Genomic DNA, 18,286 nt, shown 5'->3' on the forward strand with positions numbered 1-18,286 from the left:
AAAGGGGACACTGACTATATATTTACATTTTGCAAGTAAACTGACCTCTGTAACAACACAGCAAAAATCCAATGTCACATTCAGCTCTGTTCTTTTTCTTCTTCTTCTTCTTTTTTTTTTTTTTTTTTTTTTTTTTTTTAAAACAGCTAGAATTAATGTAGTGAATCTGTAATGAAATGCATTATCCTGCATGGAGATTTATCAGATTTTCCAACTGAATGCCATGCTTTGCTAGCACTAGCTGGAGTTCACCTGCATGTTGGTGTGGCGTGTGGCTCTTTTTTGTAAAGAGTTAAGTTGAACACAAAAAAAGGGAACAAAGGTCAGCACCCAGCCGCCACTTGAATGTGAGATTTTTCTTTTTATTCCCCTTGATGTATACTAGGCTCTGTGTTATTAGTCTTAATGATGGAAAATTGTAGTGTTGATACAAATCTTTTTTTCAAAGTAGTAGGCGGGAGCTCCATTTGTTAGTAAGTTTTTTTGTGACTAAAAGCCATGGACAGTACATTTATGTAGCAGTAAAAGGCCTAGATGCTCTTTCCATAGCAGAGCTAATTATTCCTACTGTGACCTTACTGATCTACCCTGTTCCTAGTACATCTCATCTGCACGCCTGTTCCTCTGTGTAGATGGTGTCAGAGAATATGAAAAACCCTATAATGAAACCATTTTCATGATGGAGAAAGGCTACTGGAGTTGCACTTGCTACAAAGAGGCTCAATTATATGAGTAATTGTGATAATTTTCTACATTCATAGCCTTCAATGGGGAAAAAAGAATGAGAGCCACAAAAGAAAATTACTTTAACAAGAAAGTACAGAGAGTAAAAATGGAAGAAGAGACAAAAAGGGGGAAAAAATAACCAGAAAAAAAAGTTTAAAAAATAGATCTGGAGGGAGGAATAGCAAGACAGGGAGAACAACAGAAATGCTCAAAAAGCCTATGTGCAGCTGTGTTGCACAATTAAATTGAATTTTTTTTCTGCAGTTGATGAATGTGACTACTGCAAATGTGCCTCTGTAGTTAGCTATCATTTGTTGTTCCGTGACAGGAAAAGGATAATTACCTCTCAGAGAGAATCAAAGGCTGACATGCCCTTTAGACACAGCCATGAATGCAGAGCTCGATAGAATGCTTGAATAAGAATCCAGTGTTCTGTGCCCCCTTCTACTCAAGAATAAATTTTGTTAAAATGCAAGAGCACCACCAGTAAATTTGTTGAACCCTAGGTGTTCAAAAATATGAGGTGCATCTATCGACTCATCCCATTTGCAAAAATAAAACTACATTTTGAATTCACTTCTATTATATTCATGGACAGTAAGATAGTGAGATATGCATTAAATTTCTTTTCCCAGTAGGGGTCTGATTCAACATTTCCTATGAAAGAACAGAAAGACACTATCCTTTTTCTCCAGGCTAGTTAGCCTATAATTTAAAACTGTCAAAAACACAATTTTATACAAAGTCTTCAATAAAAGCTTCTCAGATATAACCCAAAGAGGTTTTACTAAAGTTTGATTCAGACTCTGTTACAATATTTTTAAAGCTATAAATACATCTAACTGATATTTTGCCGTTCTCTTTTTTTTCTTAAAGTATTTGAAGATTTACAAAGAAAAAAAAAAGGCAGCATCCTTTCAAGATGACTAAGCCTTGCAGCTTTTAAGTAATCAGAATGAATTCAATAGCTTGTTGGGACCATTAGCAGTCCAAAGAAGTATTGCTTAATGAAATGTATATGATATATGTCTATTTCTTTCTTTTGGCAAACATTTTAAAATAATCCATAGGTACCCTCAAAAAACTAAGACGCATTTTTATTTAAAGCCATCAGCAGAAGAGTCATGACTGCATTTATGTGAAGGCTAGAAGAGATGCAAAATAGGGAAAAAATCTCTGAATGTCAGCTCTTTTTTCCCTGTGACGTTAGCAGGCACTGCTCTTTGTAAGATCAGAAGCTCTCGAGTTAAATATTTTCGTAGTTTTTAAACAAAGGGCTTATTTATGTTGACTAATTCCTTTGTAACATTCAATGAAAACAATGGTTTTTAGCTGTCTTACACTGTTAGACATATGTGGTGTAGTGTCACACACAAATAAAAAATAGACAAAAGCCCACTGCAAATTACATCTGTTAATTTAAATCTACTTTATGAATATCTTTGTCTTTTTGTAGTTATCTTTGCTGACCCTAGTGTAATTCACTTTAAAAAAAAATACCTCTTACCCAAGGAACAACATTATAGCTTGGCAGTTCACATACTGATATCAGACTGAAATGATGGTTTTGAATCATAAAACATGTCATCAGCTTTATACCAAACCACCAATAACCTTTGTCCCATTTGCCAGCCCTCCTTTTACTTGTCAATATAAGGCTTACCTGATTGTGTTTCCAATTACAGAGAAGGGAGCCCCTGGTCTGCAAGCTGCAATTGCTTCATCTCTACATTTCCTGGCAACCTCCACTAACTTTTCACCAGATTTATCCACACTGCCCACCAAAAAGGTTTCAGAAGTGTCACCATGGTAGCCATTGTAATACACCTAAACATACGCAGAAATGTAAAGACATTTTCTCATTTTGCATCCAGAAACAAATCGCAGTCTTAATTAAATCCATTATTTCTAGGAACAAGCTGTATACTGCAACAGATAGACAGGTAAGTTATATTTGCAAGACTGGAAAAGCAAAACATTGCAGAGGAAAAAAAATCAGAACAACTTGAAAGACTGCAAGGTGCCTAAGGGTTGCCAATGAGGCCAATTAAAAATTCAAGCAAAGCAGAAGCTGTGTCAGCGCCCAGCAGTGCAGCAGGCAGTGCCACTGCTCAGCCACAGGACATGAGGATAACTGTGACAAGATGGCTGGGGGCCGTGCATGGGCTGAAGCAGGCCTTGGGGGCTGGCAGGTGCCCACCCGTGCTGGCCCCTGCGGCCAGGGACCTGCTGGCACCCCAGAGAGGCAGTGACTGAGCCCCAGCGCTGGCCATGGGCACGGGGAACCTGTTGGTGGCTGGCAGGGAGGCGAATGCCCACAGTCAGCCCCCGCTGGAGCTCTGAGGTGAGAGCCATGCCCTGCTACCAACAGCCAGAGTAAAGCCCATGGAAAGCGTGCACCAAATCCACTGTCAGCTGCTGCAGGTTTTCTTTAATCTCATTTTTAAACTACAACGTGGCATTAACATCGGATTTTACTTCTGATTTATAGAGATGAATTTTGAGATAATAAATGTACCGCTGTGGCACTGGAAAATGTTCTGAAAATGAAACACGGTGTTGAATTAATTACATATTGTTTTTTTTCTTTTCTTTTCAACATTTCATAGATTTTAAATGTTAGTCCTCCTGAAATTCTCAGTTGAGCACAAGAAATCCTAGCCATGCACTATGGAGCTTTGCAACACACTATTAAAATGGGGTTTGCAGCTCTGCACATGGCAGGCCATAATTGTAAGACCAAGTGATATTTCCCTACAAAAAGACAAATTATAATGGTGCACAGTTTTGATCTTCTAAAACATTTTTCCTCCCCCAAACAGTGGGCAACTATCCTTCTACAACTAATTACTCACCGAGCTCGAACCACTGAACTTTTGCCACTGGCAAGCTATTTGTGAAAGACAGACTCACATTCTTTTTGGTTGATTCCCAACTAAAAAAAACCCCACAACCCCAAGAACCCCATGCTAGAGACAGTTTATCTCAAGGCCAGGTTTGTCTCCAGGCTGAGATATAAAGAAAATGCAGGCCATTAGGAGCAAGGGGTATTTTAAAGAAAGGTGAGTGCCAGCAAGGGCCCAACTGTGTTTGCCACTGCTCTGGCAAAAAGCAGCTGCAATCCTCTGCTCTACACCTTCCTCTGCCAGTTCAGACTAGCAGAAAGTATTTTTTTTTTATTTAATGCCCATTGGGCAGGTTTTAAACTAGATAGTTCATATTTAAACTGAACTAGTTTGTTTTCAGCTCTATCAAGTAAAACACAAAACCACCCAACATAAACATCATCATCCTGGAAAAGCAAACACAGATTTAAAACATCGGAGAATAAAAAAAAAGCCCCAACAAACAACAACAAAAACCCAACAATAAACCAAATAATAATATTTACTGCAGTCCATCAGCTGCAATTACGTATTTCTGATGTTAATAATTTACAACCACAGCATTTGTAACATACTACTTCCTTAAAATTCAGTGAAAGAACCAAGTTGTAAGAAACATTAACCTGGTAACAATAGGCTGAAAATTGCACTATGCTGAGGATCCAGTAATGGATAACACTATTGTCTCTATACTAAAACACATTTTCAAGCCTACATATTTCAAGCCTACAAAATTCGTATTTCATCTATGAAATGCTACCATCTTAATTATGCTAAAATGGATTTTTTTTGTTCAGATAATTTGTACATAGTGCTAGGTATTTATACTTAACAATCTGAGTATTATTTAATTACTTTATATAACCTGTACACAATTATAAACAATTTGTTGTGCAATGTTTACTTTGATTTTTTTCTGTCCAGCTGTGAAACGTCCCAGTTTTGCTCATTAAAAATAAGCTAAGAGATCAGTTAATAATGCTAAAAAATAGTATTTTTTCCTCAGCTGTTTTAGACTAAGCAATTATTACATGCAGCACAGTTCAGTTTTAAACGATAAAAAGAATCTTACAAAGATGGTCAGCAATTCCCATCCTTGCAGGAATCTTCACATTCACAGAAATGTCAAGATTTATTTTATTTTATGAGAGTAAATTCAAAGCAAATAAACATATGTCTGCAAAAAGGCCAGTAACATTTAGTCAGACATTTGTGAAGCCGAGTGGACAAGATATGCACACTATGTTAATATAAAAATGTTTCATTTAGTTTATCATGGAAAGTATCTGTGATATGAGTCCATGCATTTTTTAAATCTAAGGTATCATTATTATCCTGACAGACTGAACAAAAAGTAAAATGAACCTTAAGGAGGTACAAAGAAATATGATTTAAATCCTTAGTTGCTGCAAACTGTTTTAGTTTAATAAACAGAACAAAGTGACATCAGTTCACCAAAGTAAAAATGAAGGCAAAAAATAAAGTTTAAAAATGCTAGATTGCACTGTGTAAACCTGATAGTCAGAATTCTACAATTAGAAAGTATGGAGATGGGAAAGAATTTTAAAAGATCAAAAACCCAAGTCAAACCAAATCCAGTTCTGGATCACATGTGAGTATATAATGGGAAAAAGGTCATTGACCCTAATTTTAATAGAAAAAATATTTTAGAAAGCTTGAATCTCATGCTCAGAGGTAGGTCTCTGAATATTTCTTCACTCTGCCAATATGAAAATAGTAAAAATAATATCAAATTACCAATACGTCCTTTAATGATTTTAAAAACTTGTTTTTATGAGATTCTACTCCCTTGTATGTGACATATTATTGCAAAATAATGCTGAGATTCAAAAAACCTCTGTGTTCATACTAGAAATAAACAGCACTTCAGAAAAATAAAAACATGCACAGCAAAAAGAAAAAAAACTTAGGCAAGATACAATTTTCTTTTCATAAATGAAATGAGAATTATTTTTCAGTTCCTGTGCTTTCTTGCTCCTAGGAAAACCCAGCCTGTGTTTATTTAAATAGCTGTAATTGATGATTCCCTGGAAATATTAAGTCACAGTATATCACACTATTTCTGTTTCTGCTCAAAAGGTTCAGGGCTCCTATACCAGAAATGGAACACAACACTACCTTCGGGGATTTTAATAAATGTAGGGAACACTGCTAGCAAAAGAGTTGCTGTCCAAATAGACTGACATACCCAGGCCAATGCAGCCTCTAATGACAGAGTAAGATAATGTCAGGCCCCACTCAAAATCAGCAGGAAGAGGAAGATCAATCTTGGCAGAGTGAAGGAAAAATGCTGGCTTTCTTCATGTTAGCTCATCTCATACATATCTATCTTCAGCTGCTGCCCAGTACTGTGGTGCTCTGCATTAACTACACAGTGGATCAATAACAATTACACCTTCTCAAAAACATGACACATAGCAGGATTGGGTTGACATTTCACTTAGGCCAACATTGATCTCAGTGCATCTGATTCCAGTCCTAAATTCAAGTCAGGCCTGGGTCTAGCTGGAATAAACACACAGTTAAAAACAAAAAAGGAAACCAGCTGCTTGTGCCTTGGCTCAGAAGTAAACAGCACATCCATCTGTGCATCCCCCATCTCCAATCCACTATTCTTCCTGTTGCTACTAGTGATTCTAAAGTTGATCAAAGACTATTTTTTATATGAATTACTCACCGTGACATCAATGTTGATAATATCTCCATCCTGAAGAGGTCGACTGAAACATAAACAGAAAAAAAAAAGAATGGTGACAGACAGTTCCAACAAAAGGAATATGAGAATAAACACCTAATGACACATACATAAAAAATCAAGGGGTAGATATTTTGTGATGGAGGAAGGCAGAAGCAAACAGAATAACCATTTTTAATGCTCAGCTCTGACTATTTAGAGAACAAGTGTAGCTGAATATAAAATAATGAGAAACAACTATCAGAAAAACATATAAAAAAATCTACCTGAAAAATCTACCATTATATTTATTCTTTTTCTCTCACTAGGGTTCATATTTTACTTTGTGAGTAGCTGAATGTATTGAGAATACAAAAAAATATCCCACATAAATTCAAATATATTTATATTCCTTAACCTATACTTATTTTGCTGGATGAACAAAAAATCAGACCATACTGTTTTTTTCCCCACACAAACTAAATTCAAAATGCAATATGCTATTTTTCTTTAAGTGTCTGGAAAAACAAGCTAATGTCTTTTTTTTTCCTATTTCACATATACTTCTATAACAGTTATCAGCATCGTAGGGTAACATGCTCTGCATCTACAATGTGTTTAAGTACGACATTTAGTTAAGCTGAAGTATATTCAATATTAAACACAATTCATTAATTTCAGTTTAACATTTTCATTTTCAGTCGCAAAATGTACATTATTGAGGAAATACCTGTCAGGAATACCATGACATACCACGTTGTTTACAGAAGTACAAACAGATTTTGGAAAACCTCCATAGCCCAGAGGTGATGGATAGGCATTCTGTCTGATTATTTCATGATGAACAATGGAATCTATTTCTTCAGTTGTCATGCCAACCTAAAATATCAAACATAACATCCTGTTAAAAAAGCAAAGACAGTTTCTCATACTTACTGAATGTGATTGCAGCCAAGCTTCAATGAAATATTGGATGTTTCAAATACCCTGCTTTGATACAAAATGCTATACTGTCTGATATACTTTATTGATATATGGACTTAAAAAAAAAAAAGATTTAAAATAAAGCATGCAGTAGAAATGAGCACTCAAAGGTTCCTATAAAACCTAAAATCCTGTCTACTTCCTTTCTGTTCTTTTTTCCATATCTACTTTCTCAAAGACACCAATTTCCCATGGCATCATTTCAGTAGCTGCTATAGAAATGTCTTGATTCAATGCTTTCGGTCCCTGAAAACACAACATTGTTTTCTCCTTTTATTTATAAAGGAAAGGATATTAAGTCTTATAATTGCCCAGTACAATCACCATAATGTATTTAAGCATTTTAAGAAATTGTTTTCCAGGTATTCCTAAATTTTATTAAACATCAAAATATTTAGATTCAAATTTTAAGGGTATTTTACTTAAAGTTGCCATAGCCTGGATGATCATAATGAATCTACAGGTTCTGACCCATCATTTTTAGAAATCATCATTTTTATGCTTCATGTTTTCTAGATTCATCTTTTCCTCAAGATTTTGCATAATAAAAAACCCCTTTTCATAAATAATTCAGCCATTTTCTGTGTATCCATGGAGTGCAAAGTGCACATGCTTAAAATAACATTCTTGCTTTTCTTTTGGATCAACTGTGTCTCTGGAATGGTTGGAGCTGAAATTTGGCGGGGAAACCTCTCTAATTGAGAGGTACTTTTGAGGGTTCCTCTGTAAATTGTTTCTGCTTTGAATGAGTTGCGAGCCTTTGAAAATCATACTTTGTACAGATACAAGTACCATTCTTAGCACACTGAGAGAAATATCAGTGGCTGTGATTTTGGAGTAACAAGTGGAATACAGGTAGGCTGTGGTGCAGGGGACAGTTATATATTGAAATGCTGCACAGTCAATACAGGAGGGTGCCCTTGTGTACTGTGCTGAGGATAAAACCAGATCTGTTTACTCAGCTGAATTTTGTTCAGCACAGAAACGTTGTTGGGCAGGTGAGGAGCAATGAAGGTGGGTTCAACACCAGGATTTGGGATTACTGCACATGTCCCCTGCTTTGCAGCAGCCATGGCAGCCTCAGTGCTGGGATGGCAGCCACAGCCTTGGCAGGCTGTCTGGATTTGGTACAGGAGCCATTGGTACTGGATAAATTCAGGTTTGTTGCTCCTGCCTTTGCTCAAACATCTTCACCTTTCCCATTGACAAACAAACTGAACTATGTACCCGACTGGCTGCTGTCTACTGCTGCTCTGCTCAAGCAATTTGATGTGGTTTTTGGATACTCAGCAGAAAGTTCTCTGGTCTCTGCATGGCTTACACTCTGTGAAAAGTTCTGCTTTTAACAGTATGTGCTTTACTTTTAAAGATACTTTTGCTAGCTGGGCAAGTTTGGGGTGGCACCTGCTGTGCCCCTAATTCCTTATTCGGAACAGGGCAATTCAACAGTATATAATAAAATATTTTCATGCCATAGAATCTGCAGTTTTATTCCCAAATCTGTAACTCAAACCCAGGAAAGCTATCATATATAATACTGTATTGTAATTTGAAATCCCACAGGCAGTAATGGCAACATCAAAACCATGTTCAAACTATATCTCTCTGTATCCATGGATTATAATGCACCTTTGTTATATTGGGGGATCTTACTTGCCACTAGCTAAAGCACAGGCAAGAGCCAGTTTAGAGGACTGTGTACAAGGTGGGTTCAGCAAGATAAAAGGAACAGGTGGAGGGATAGGACTCTTCAGGTAAGACAGGAATGTAGGGTTTAGCTTATGAGAATAGGCTAAAAGAGCTTGGTTTGTTTTAGTCTGGTGCACAGACTAATTCCTGCATGAAGGGGGAGATTCAAGGAAAGGCAGGAAGCTCTTTAAATTAAAGAGCAGTGTTGGCACAAGAACAGATGGGTATAAACTGACCATGTGCAGCAACAGGCTGGAAAGCAGAAGATGCTCTGTCAATGAGGAAGGGTTTTGGAGCATCCTCCCAGTCAGAGGAGTCTTGAACAAACACTTACTTGTGTAAAATAGAGCTCACCACCAGTCTGTGACTGACCTGGGCCATGGCTCAGCATTGCAACCCCCAAATGCCACCTCTCTCCCAGTACACGGGTCCTGGTTATGTAATTATTACCTTATATACCTTTTTGCTCCAAAACATTCATTATGTGTGTGTAGCATTTTGCTGTTATGTATGATTTGGGACATAATATGAACTGTGTTATAAACTACACCATACTGCATATATGTGTATTTACACATGAGAACAACCAAAAACTCTTTGTGAAAAATTGCTCTCATTCAAAACCCATTGCACCCTGATCCTTTGGAAGCATGTATATGCCTTTAACTTTAAATTAGTAAGTTTCATTATACTGATAAATAATTGAACATTAAAAAGTTAAACATGCACAAAGCTATGTAAGAGTAAAGCTTCAGGCAATTTTGTTATTTGCCAACCCAGCTCCAGAACGAAACCGTTGTGAAGGAGTGATGATAGCTGAAAGAAAAATCTCCTTTTAAGTCAATGGCATTGACCTACAGTCCCCATCTATCTCTGCATCTCATAGCTACTCAACCCATTTCACCTTATCCAATATGCTATTACATGAAATACCAAGGAAAGGCTAAAAAAGCATTTCTTCATCTGCAAAACCTGGTGGTAGTAGGCTCCTCCCCTCTACGTTTTTTTCTTGGGAGGTATCCTAAAAAGCGTGCTGTAGGAAAATTTCTGGAAATCATGAGGCTTTATTATCAATGCATGCTGGGAAACTATGTAGAATTTGGCAGCTGTTTTTCCAACAGCAGCTCTATGAGTTGTATCAGATCCTACAGTACAGTGAGGGCTGAAGGATGGGCAGGAATGGAGAAAGTAGACCAAGTGTGGGCTTGTACACATGCCAAGCTGGAAAGCATGACATATGAGGTAGATGGGCCATGAAATGAAAGGAAAAAATGCAGCATGTGCTTTAGGAGAAACTCACATGATTTGACACAATCTGAAGAGAGGGAGATTACAAACACAGAGATATTACATCTGAGCCAGTAAAGATGCACTACGTAGGTCCAAAGTACAGAAATAATTTAACAGGCATATAAAGACCTGAATCAAAAGTTAATAAATCCTTATTTTTTCAGGATTAAACTTCAAGTTGGATGCACATTATAGGAAAGTTAAAGGAACAGAAAAGTAGGAACAAAACCTAAATAAGTGAAAACATAAAAGACACCCAAGCTGTTATGGGACTTCTGTAATTGTTACCTTTAAGCCCTTTCCAGCCAGAAGCAGCACACGACGGGCCAACTGACAAGCTTGACGAAGCCCTTGAATCTGATCTTCATTCTTAATTTCTATGTCGTCTCCCCAGTCTGGTACAATGCCTGTCGTCACATAGTCTGGCTTCTTTATGTGCTTGGAGAAAAAGGATTGAAAATGAAGATCAGAAAACTGAGCATGACAATGGGATCATTTTCTCAGATACTGCCTCCTGCTTCATGGCAGCTTGCCCTTTCTGTCGTAGTATCGACCTTCCTAAGCCATCAGGGCAAACCCTCAAGGCTGCCTCAGTATTTCTTCCCCTGCCCTTTTGAACTTAACATTGCCTGTTACTACTGACTTACACAGTCTGCTAGCCTTCCAGTGCTGAAACCCCAGATACTGCAGCTGACTTCCAGCACAGACAGTCTCAAGCCAAAAAACTGGGAGAAACACCTAAAAACTCTTCATTTTCTTTTGCAAAGTGGGACATTTTCTACAAAAGGCACCTAAAAACTGGAAGTGATGGGACAAACACACAGAACTAGTCTCAAAATTAAACCTCATCAAATCCTGTGTTTCTCAAACAAAACTCCTATTGAGAAAGCCATGAGAACCTTAGGATTTAACTGATTTTCATTTAGAGGCTTTTACACATTATTCTAGTTCATATGCTGTGCCCAAATTTGTCCATCTACAACATTACAAAAAGGTAATGTTGCTATGTCAAGGGAAGTGTAATAAACCTCATTTTTTCCATGCAAGAACTTCTCAGCCCTTGTATGAGGTGAAATTTAATATGTGATTTTTTTTAAATCCACAACAATTTAACAACATTTATAAACATGAAAGCTAATAAGAACAGCAATGTCTTGCACAGAGTTGGAAATGCACTTTCTCTCAGAGGGTCTGGGCTGTTTCACTGGCTGCAGAAGAATCCCTTTACCTATGACAGCCGGCCTGATTTTCTGCCATGCTGGCTGCAGGGTGACTTTTGCACTGACTTCACGAAATAGTCAAGCTGGCAGGCAGAAAACAAAGTAGGCATTTTGGCTGTACACGAAACAACCAAACAACAACAGGGTGTAGGAGTAACAAAGAGTGGGGCAACTAATAAGCTCTGTTGGGACTTTAAATAGGAAGACTACTGTTACTGTTACAGGTATTTTATGTCTAATCCAATAAAAACTAGGAAACTATTTTCAGTGAACTTACGTCAACAGAATTTCGGATTCCCATTTCTTTCAAATTAATGCCATATCAACCCTAACAACGTCCTATTGAAGTAGTTTGGGCCTTAGTTAAAAAAACCCAACAAAACAACACCATTTAAATTAGCAACTCCATACACAGCATCCTTGCCTTCCCCTTGGAGGGAACTTACCTATTAACTGAGACATGATCCTACTGACCTCTAAGTACTGTGAAGGGAGAAGCCCAAAGCAGCATTTGCAGTACATACAAATGTCTATGTGGACAGTTTCACACCAACATCTCAAAAAAGCCTGTTATTTCAACGTGATTTCTGGCATACTCTGAATAAAAGTAATAACTTTGCCCTCAAGTTTTCAGAGTTCACAGACATGGACTGATTTTTAGACATCTGAGAACTCTGATCTGGGAAGACAACTTTTCATTATGACAGTATATTTCTCCCTCTTTATCCTAATAGAAGCATCTAAATACAGAAAATAAAGTCTTTAAATTCTGTGATTTTTAAGCTTTTGAAAATATATAGAGCATGTAACCCTGTGTTCTCCCTGCACACAGAGCTTCCACAGCCTCTTAGGGCTAAGAGCCCTACTTTCTTATCTGCTTTCCTATCTAACAACTTTTTAGTATATCTGGCCCACAGAAATGCCCTATATTTGGCATAAAAAATCTATATTAAAATGAAAAATAAAATTGTAAAATGTACTAATACACATCCTGTGAAGCACTGTTTAGAAAGGGTACTTTGGTTTCTTTTGGCTAAAGGAAAGACACTAAACAGTTAATCTGTATGCTGTAATTAAATGGGAAAAAAAAAAGAAAAAGAAAAAAAGGAAACCAGAAGTGGAGCACATGTTAAATATGCATTTGCATCAAAAAGTCCCTTTTGGCTCTAAAGTAAATAAAAACAAAAATATACGTTGCAAGGAAAAAGAACACTCAGGCACAAAAAAGACAAGTTTAAAACATGCAGTGGGGTTGTGGGACAGCTACCAGCAGGTATTGTATGTTCTCTTTCTGACATAACCAAATAATAAAATCATCAGCAAAATATAAGCACTTTTATAATTAGCTTGCTAGAGATTTATACAGATGAGGACTCAGATGATCATGAATGATTCCTACTGACTTCTGGTAAGAATGTTTACAATTGCTCCAAACAAGAATCTGGACCCAGAATTGTCGACAGATAATTATAATACTTACATTTATTCTACTATAACTGAGCAAGCCCCAGGTTTGAACTCCCTCATAACTAAACACATCACTGTGTTTAACATGGTAGACAGCTGAACATCAGCTCTCCTATTTCAAATACCAGACCAAGCAACAGGACAATGATCCAACCCCCAGCTGTTGGACAACAAATACACTTGATCATGACTGCAATCAAACTCTACGCTGGCTGAAGAACAGATTAGGTAACAGAAATTGCAGTACCTTAGGAACTCGGTGAGCTGGAGAAACCATGGCTGGCCAAACTATACTATAAGCAGCATTTCTTTGTCCCTGAAAGAAGAAGCATCTTTGCTGATGATTGCTTGAGTGCCTGTGCAGGTAGTTACGATTGCACAAAGAAAAGATTATGTGGGAGCCAGTCACAGAACCTGTTAACAGATAAATTAAAAATTATTAATATTTTTTTCTACTTCCACATTACAAAATGGAAAGTATGCAAAAAGAAGAACACCATGTAAAACAAAGCACAGAACTCGTATCGCTGCCAAATTCAAATCTTGTATTGTTTAAGAAAGTGCAGAAAGAACAAGAAGAAATGAGAACAAAAAAACTTCCCAAACAATACTTTGAAGCTTTATAAAATACCAAATCTGCTTTGGTTTGATGCATTACAAAGCAGTGTGGGTAAGTTCCCCACAGTTTACAGACAGGAGTGACGCTCTAACTGGCCTCTGCTTGAAGCAATTTGCACGGCTGTACTGTTCAAGGCTTGGCAAAGCAGTTAATAAGTCACAATAGCAAAACAAGACAAAAGAAGAAGATTTAATGTTATTTCATACAATATTTTCAGCTGTATTTTTGCAGAACTGGTCACAGATTTGAGCATAACAAAGGTAATATTGCTCTTTGTCTTGTTGCTCAAGACAAAGAGAACAGTTCATTTTGTTCAGGGATAACAGAAGAAACTTCAGGAGATATTTTTAATCTTGGCCAGAAGTAATTGAAGGGATTAAAATCTGCAATTTAGTTGGAGTATTTGTATCAGATTTCCATTTAATTCACATGGGAATTTGGGACAAAAGTTTCATAGCTCGAACTTGGTTGTTGGGCAATGACATATTTTGCCTCTGCAAAAAAGGAAAAAAGAAAAAAAAAGAAAAAAGGAAAAAAGAGAAAAGCAAGGGTAATTGAGGCCCAAAGGCTCTCAGAGACATCAAAACCAAAATAATGCACCACAAAAGAAAATGCTAGCATCAAAACCAGGAAATTCAAAAGTATTATTGGCACTGCCCAATTACATTACAATTACACACTGTGTATTCCCACTACTCAAATGTTCTACAATATAAACACAAGTTTTTTATCTGAAATGTAAGTTTAACATAACAGTGGATCTGCTTCTGAAAAATGTCATTATGTATACAAATACAAGAGCAATCATGTGGCAAGTAACCCAGATTAATAATTATTCTACAGTAAAAAGTTTGTATAAATAGAAGTAACTAAACATTTTTATATCACAGAAATTAAGAAATTAATCTACCGCATATTTTGTAACTATGTAAAAATGTTTGTTTCCAGAAGAGTTTCTTTCATATCTTGCATGTTGTTATTCTATTGTACCTTCCTTTCTTTCCTTTGGATGCATTTATCATGTTTAGATGCAGAAATTATCCTTCCACATGTGCAATCTTCCAAAGACAAACCTTTTACAGTATTCTATCACATACAGAAGACTTGAGTTATGCACCAAACCCGGACTGAATGAAATAGCTGCATTGAGGTTGTGTTAGAAATGATCCTGACTGTCTCTTTGCACTGGTCAGGGCTACATTTAGCTACCAATATCTGAAAAGTTAAAACCTAGGTGTAGAAACTTCAACTCATGCAAATTTTTACTTTGTTGTTGTGTTTTTAGCTTGTTTTGTTTGGGGTTTTCACTTGAATTTTTGTCTTTTGCTTTGTTTTCGTTTTGTTTTACTTGTTGATAAATAACAAAGTGGAGCTGAAGGGTGAGGTTCACCTCAAGCTCTCAGTATAACCTAAGTACCCAATGGAAGCTGACTGTTTCAAAACAGAAGAAAGTGTCTCCAGGGAAGTGGAGCTGCCCAGTTAGCAGTGGGTTGGATTGACTTGGTAGCCTATTAACCAGAATTTAAACAGCAGACTCAATCTACTTTCCTGGAGCCTCCTTCACAGGAAAGAAAATAATTGCCCAATTAACAAAAACGACCCAAACATACAAAAAAAAAGGAGAAAGGATCACCTAAACTGCAACTGTAAGCACGTCCAAAGAATCCAAAGCATCCTACAAACTCCCTGTCTGGTTTGTACTCATTTCTGGAACTTGGAAGTACATAATCTGCTGAGGCAGCAACTTTTGGGCCATCAGAAGTAGCCAAGAAGTAGCAATCACTCTGACAGTGTAGGCCAAGTTGCCTCTCTTACAAAGTGCAGTTAAAGTACCTTCTCTTAGCACAGCTAAAGGTATTACAAAGATATCCAAATCCCACACTCACTAATGTGGTTAGCTGAGGTCCACATGGATATCAATATGTGAACATGTATTTTAAATGCTCTGCTTGATGCCCACAATGCTCCCCGGGCACCTTGCCTATTGTGTCACAATTTAATTGGGGAAGAAAAGGTGCAAGTGTGCTTGTCAGTTATTTCCAACGTGCTCCTCCAAATACACACTCTTAAATACATTAAACCACGTTCATGGGTGCATGTCTATCGACTAGCTCACATTCAGAAGGGATACCTTTTTATTCGGAATAAAATTTTTACCTCTATTCTCTCAAAGATACACTGCAAGTGTTGTCACAAAATAACAGGATAATAAGGTACTGTAGCCTGTTGTTATTCTACTAACTACTCATTATAAACCAGATGCATACAAAAATATCTACTGCTTAAACAGTTGAAATGAGACAAGCAAATAAGTATCACCATTCTAAAATACAATTCCCAAATTATATCACAAGAACTATAAACACAGGACAACTAAACCTTTATTTGAAATATAAAAAATTATAAGAGAAAACATTCTCCTACAAAGTAAAAATAAAATTAAATAAAATGGCATTAAAATACAATGAAGTTACTGGTCTATAATGAAAATCTGGACTCCATCTAGACACTTCCTTCCTTAAGAAGACCTTCTAATGCCTCCACAGCTCCTTTTATTTTTCAAGCTCCCATATTCCCAGCTAATTCGATATAGCAACATCATCAATCACCTGAGACAGGAACAACTGTCTGTATTCTCTAAGTCTGGCTCAGAGATTCCCTCCTCCCCACCCCTTACATCCATCAAAGCTTTTCTCAGTGCCTTTATTTACTTTTGCAACACTGGGTGCTCAAGCACATCCTTTTGTTAAGCTTTCCGTGTATACCAATTATTGTAAGATAGTTCATAACCATGGCATTTATGCATCTTCCAGCAGCAGCTGCAGCCACTGGAGAGCATGGTGTGTGAAGCTGGGCAGGCTGGTAACAGAGCAGCACAGCCAGGATACAAAGTTGACCCTTTATGTGTTTATCCTGTACCCCAACAGCAAGGCGACGTCACCTGCCATGTGCAATAGAATATTTACAATCAGCTGCACCAAGGAGAACGATCAGCAGTGTTAGCGAGTCACATCGGCAGCTCGGATGCACGGAGCACAGAAAATCGCTGACAACTGCTCCGCTGAGCCGCCACCGAAGGGCACCGTGCGGTCCCGGTGCGCGCACCCTGCCGGAGCCGCTGCATTCCTCAGCACACCTTCCAGACTTCATCTGCGCTCATAATATAAATATGCACCGTGAGCTCTTCGGAATTACCAGATGCATTTATCTTGTGTGGAAATTACATTTCTTTTCCTTTTAAACGAGTCAGTCAGAGGGGCTGAATATGGCATTCAAGAATTATGATGGGTGGGAGCATTTTTAAGTGACTGATTTTGCAGCACAGTGTGCCCTATATTTATTAGCCTTTTACTCTAGGGCTATTTTAATTGTTATCTGTTCATGCATGTTACACTATATAATGAAATGCTCCCATTTCACTCCTAGAGTGGAGAGTTTTTTATGTGTATCTCTATTAATGACCCTTAATTAAGTTGATTTTAGTAATTTAAATGTGATTTTCCTCTGGTCAAGAAGTATTTTGAATGGGAGATGTTGAAAATGAACTCTCACATAAGCCCTTTTCTAATGCTTCTTGTTTAACAGTTACAGCAATTTATCAAGCTATGTTTCCAATGAATGAAGTGTGGGGTAGCTGGGCAAAAAACTGCTCATTTACATGATTCATCAAATGTGATTGTTAGCAACCATTTTTTTGGTATTTATTCATGAAAGATTTCAATTTTCCAAGGAATTAACAAAGAAATAGTACCAATGGATAAACTTCATACCAGTTCTGAGCTACAATAAATACAAGGGTGCATCTTAAAGAAGATAAGAAATAAATTAACATATTTTAAAATAATTTAGTCATAGTATCAAGAGAAGCAGAGTACCAAAATTATTTAGGATTACAAGAATTAACATCCAAAACTATTTAGGAAATAAAATCAACTTGCTCTTGATAAAGTTAACAACATCAAAAGCATTGTTCTGGCAACTCTTTTCAAAATATGTGATTTAATCTTTCTTTGTAAACTGAAAAAAGAATGACTGGAGATTTTCTTACTATATAATCATTTGGAGGTAAAACACTAGAGATCTTTCATTTGGCTTGTCAGGTAATTTTAATACTCTAGCATCATTTAGGTTCTTGTGCAAATACTCATTTTGCTGAAACTTCTGAGAATTAAAGTTTAAAATTAGGTATTAAAAATCACTAAGGGTAACAATATGTGGAATCCAGCCAATGCAACTAGGTAAGAATACATAGCTTCTTACTGCTAATTGCCAAATGTTCCCATTTTTCAATCCAAAATAATGGCTGTGGTTTGAAAGATCTTTACTTGTAATTGTAACTCTAACTGTCTAATAAAACACTGACTTTGTAACCCCCCATGCAAATGTATGTCCAAGCTTCAAAAATAGGATGGGGAAGATTAAAGGTTCTTTCCAGCTCCGTGTAACCTGTGTAGCAGAAGAGCAGCTCACATTTCACATGCAATAACCTGTGCATTTGCTAAAAAAAGAAGAAAAAAAAAAGAAAAGAAGAAAGGAAAAAACCTCCAAGAACAACATAGGGAAATGCCTGAGGCAGAAGCTGAAACTGATTGGGCAAAGTAGAAGGACAAGAGCCCTTGAAATTAAACAAAAGCAAATTCATTCTGTTGACAGATGTTGATTACATCAAAGCCATGAAAGAACTTTTTTTTTGGTTTCTCTTTTTTTTTTC

General features: G+C 37.0%; 1 protein-coding gene and 1 long non-coding RNA gene across 5 annotated transcripts in view; one reads left to right on the forward strand and one right to left on the reverse strand.

The window, feature by feature from the left end:
- LOC148223200 (uncharacterized) overlaps positions 1-17,952 on the forward strand; it is a 36,550-nt gene extending 18,598 nt beyond the window's left edge. The window contains exon 2 of one of the 2 annotated variants that reach the window (XR_015804844.1): positions 16,389-17,952. This is a non-coding gene — a long non-coding RNA (uncharacterized LOC148223200). The remainder of the gene's footprint in view (positions 1-16,388) is intronic. The other variant, XR_015804845.1, reaches the window with a different exon arrangement.
- Positions 1-18,286, reverse strand: part of METAP1D (methionyl aminopeptidase type 1D, mitochondrial) — a 44,781-nt gene that overhangs the window by 8,256 nt on the left and 18,239 nt on the right. For all 3 annotated transcript variants that reach the window (XM_088168043.1, XM_014880229.2, XM_014880228.2), the window contains exons 2-6: positions 13,204-13,370; positions 10,558-10,707; positions 7,037-7,185; positions 6,310-6,352; positions 2,390-2,553 (exon numbers count right to left, since the gene is read on the reverse strand). In XM_088168043.1, the coding sequence (XP_088024169.1) occupies positions 2,390-2,553; positions 6,310-6,352; positions 7,037-7,185; positions 10,558-10,707; positions 13,204-13,370 (673 nt within the window). The remainder of the gene's footprint in view (positions 1-2,389; positions 2,554-6,309; positions 6,353-7,036; positions 7,186-10,557; positions 10,708-13,203; positions 13,371-18,286) is intronic.

The sequence above is a fragment of the Sturnus vulgaris genome, chromosome 7 (genome assembly GCF_052056855.1).
Source record: "Sturnus vulgaris isolate bStuVul1 chromosome 7, bStuVul1.hap1, whole genome shotgun sequence".
NCBI lineage: Eukaryota > Metazoa > Chordata > Aves > Passeriformes > Sturnidae > Sturnus > Sturnus vulgaris.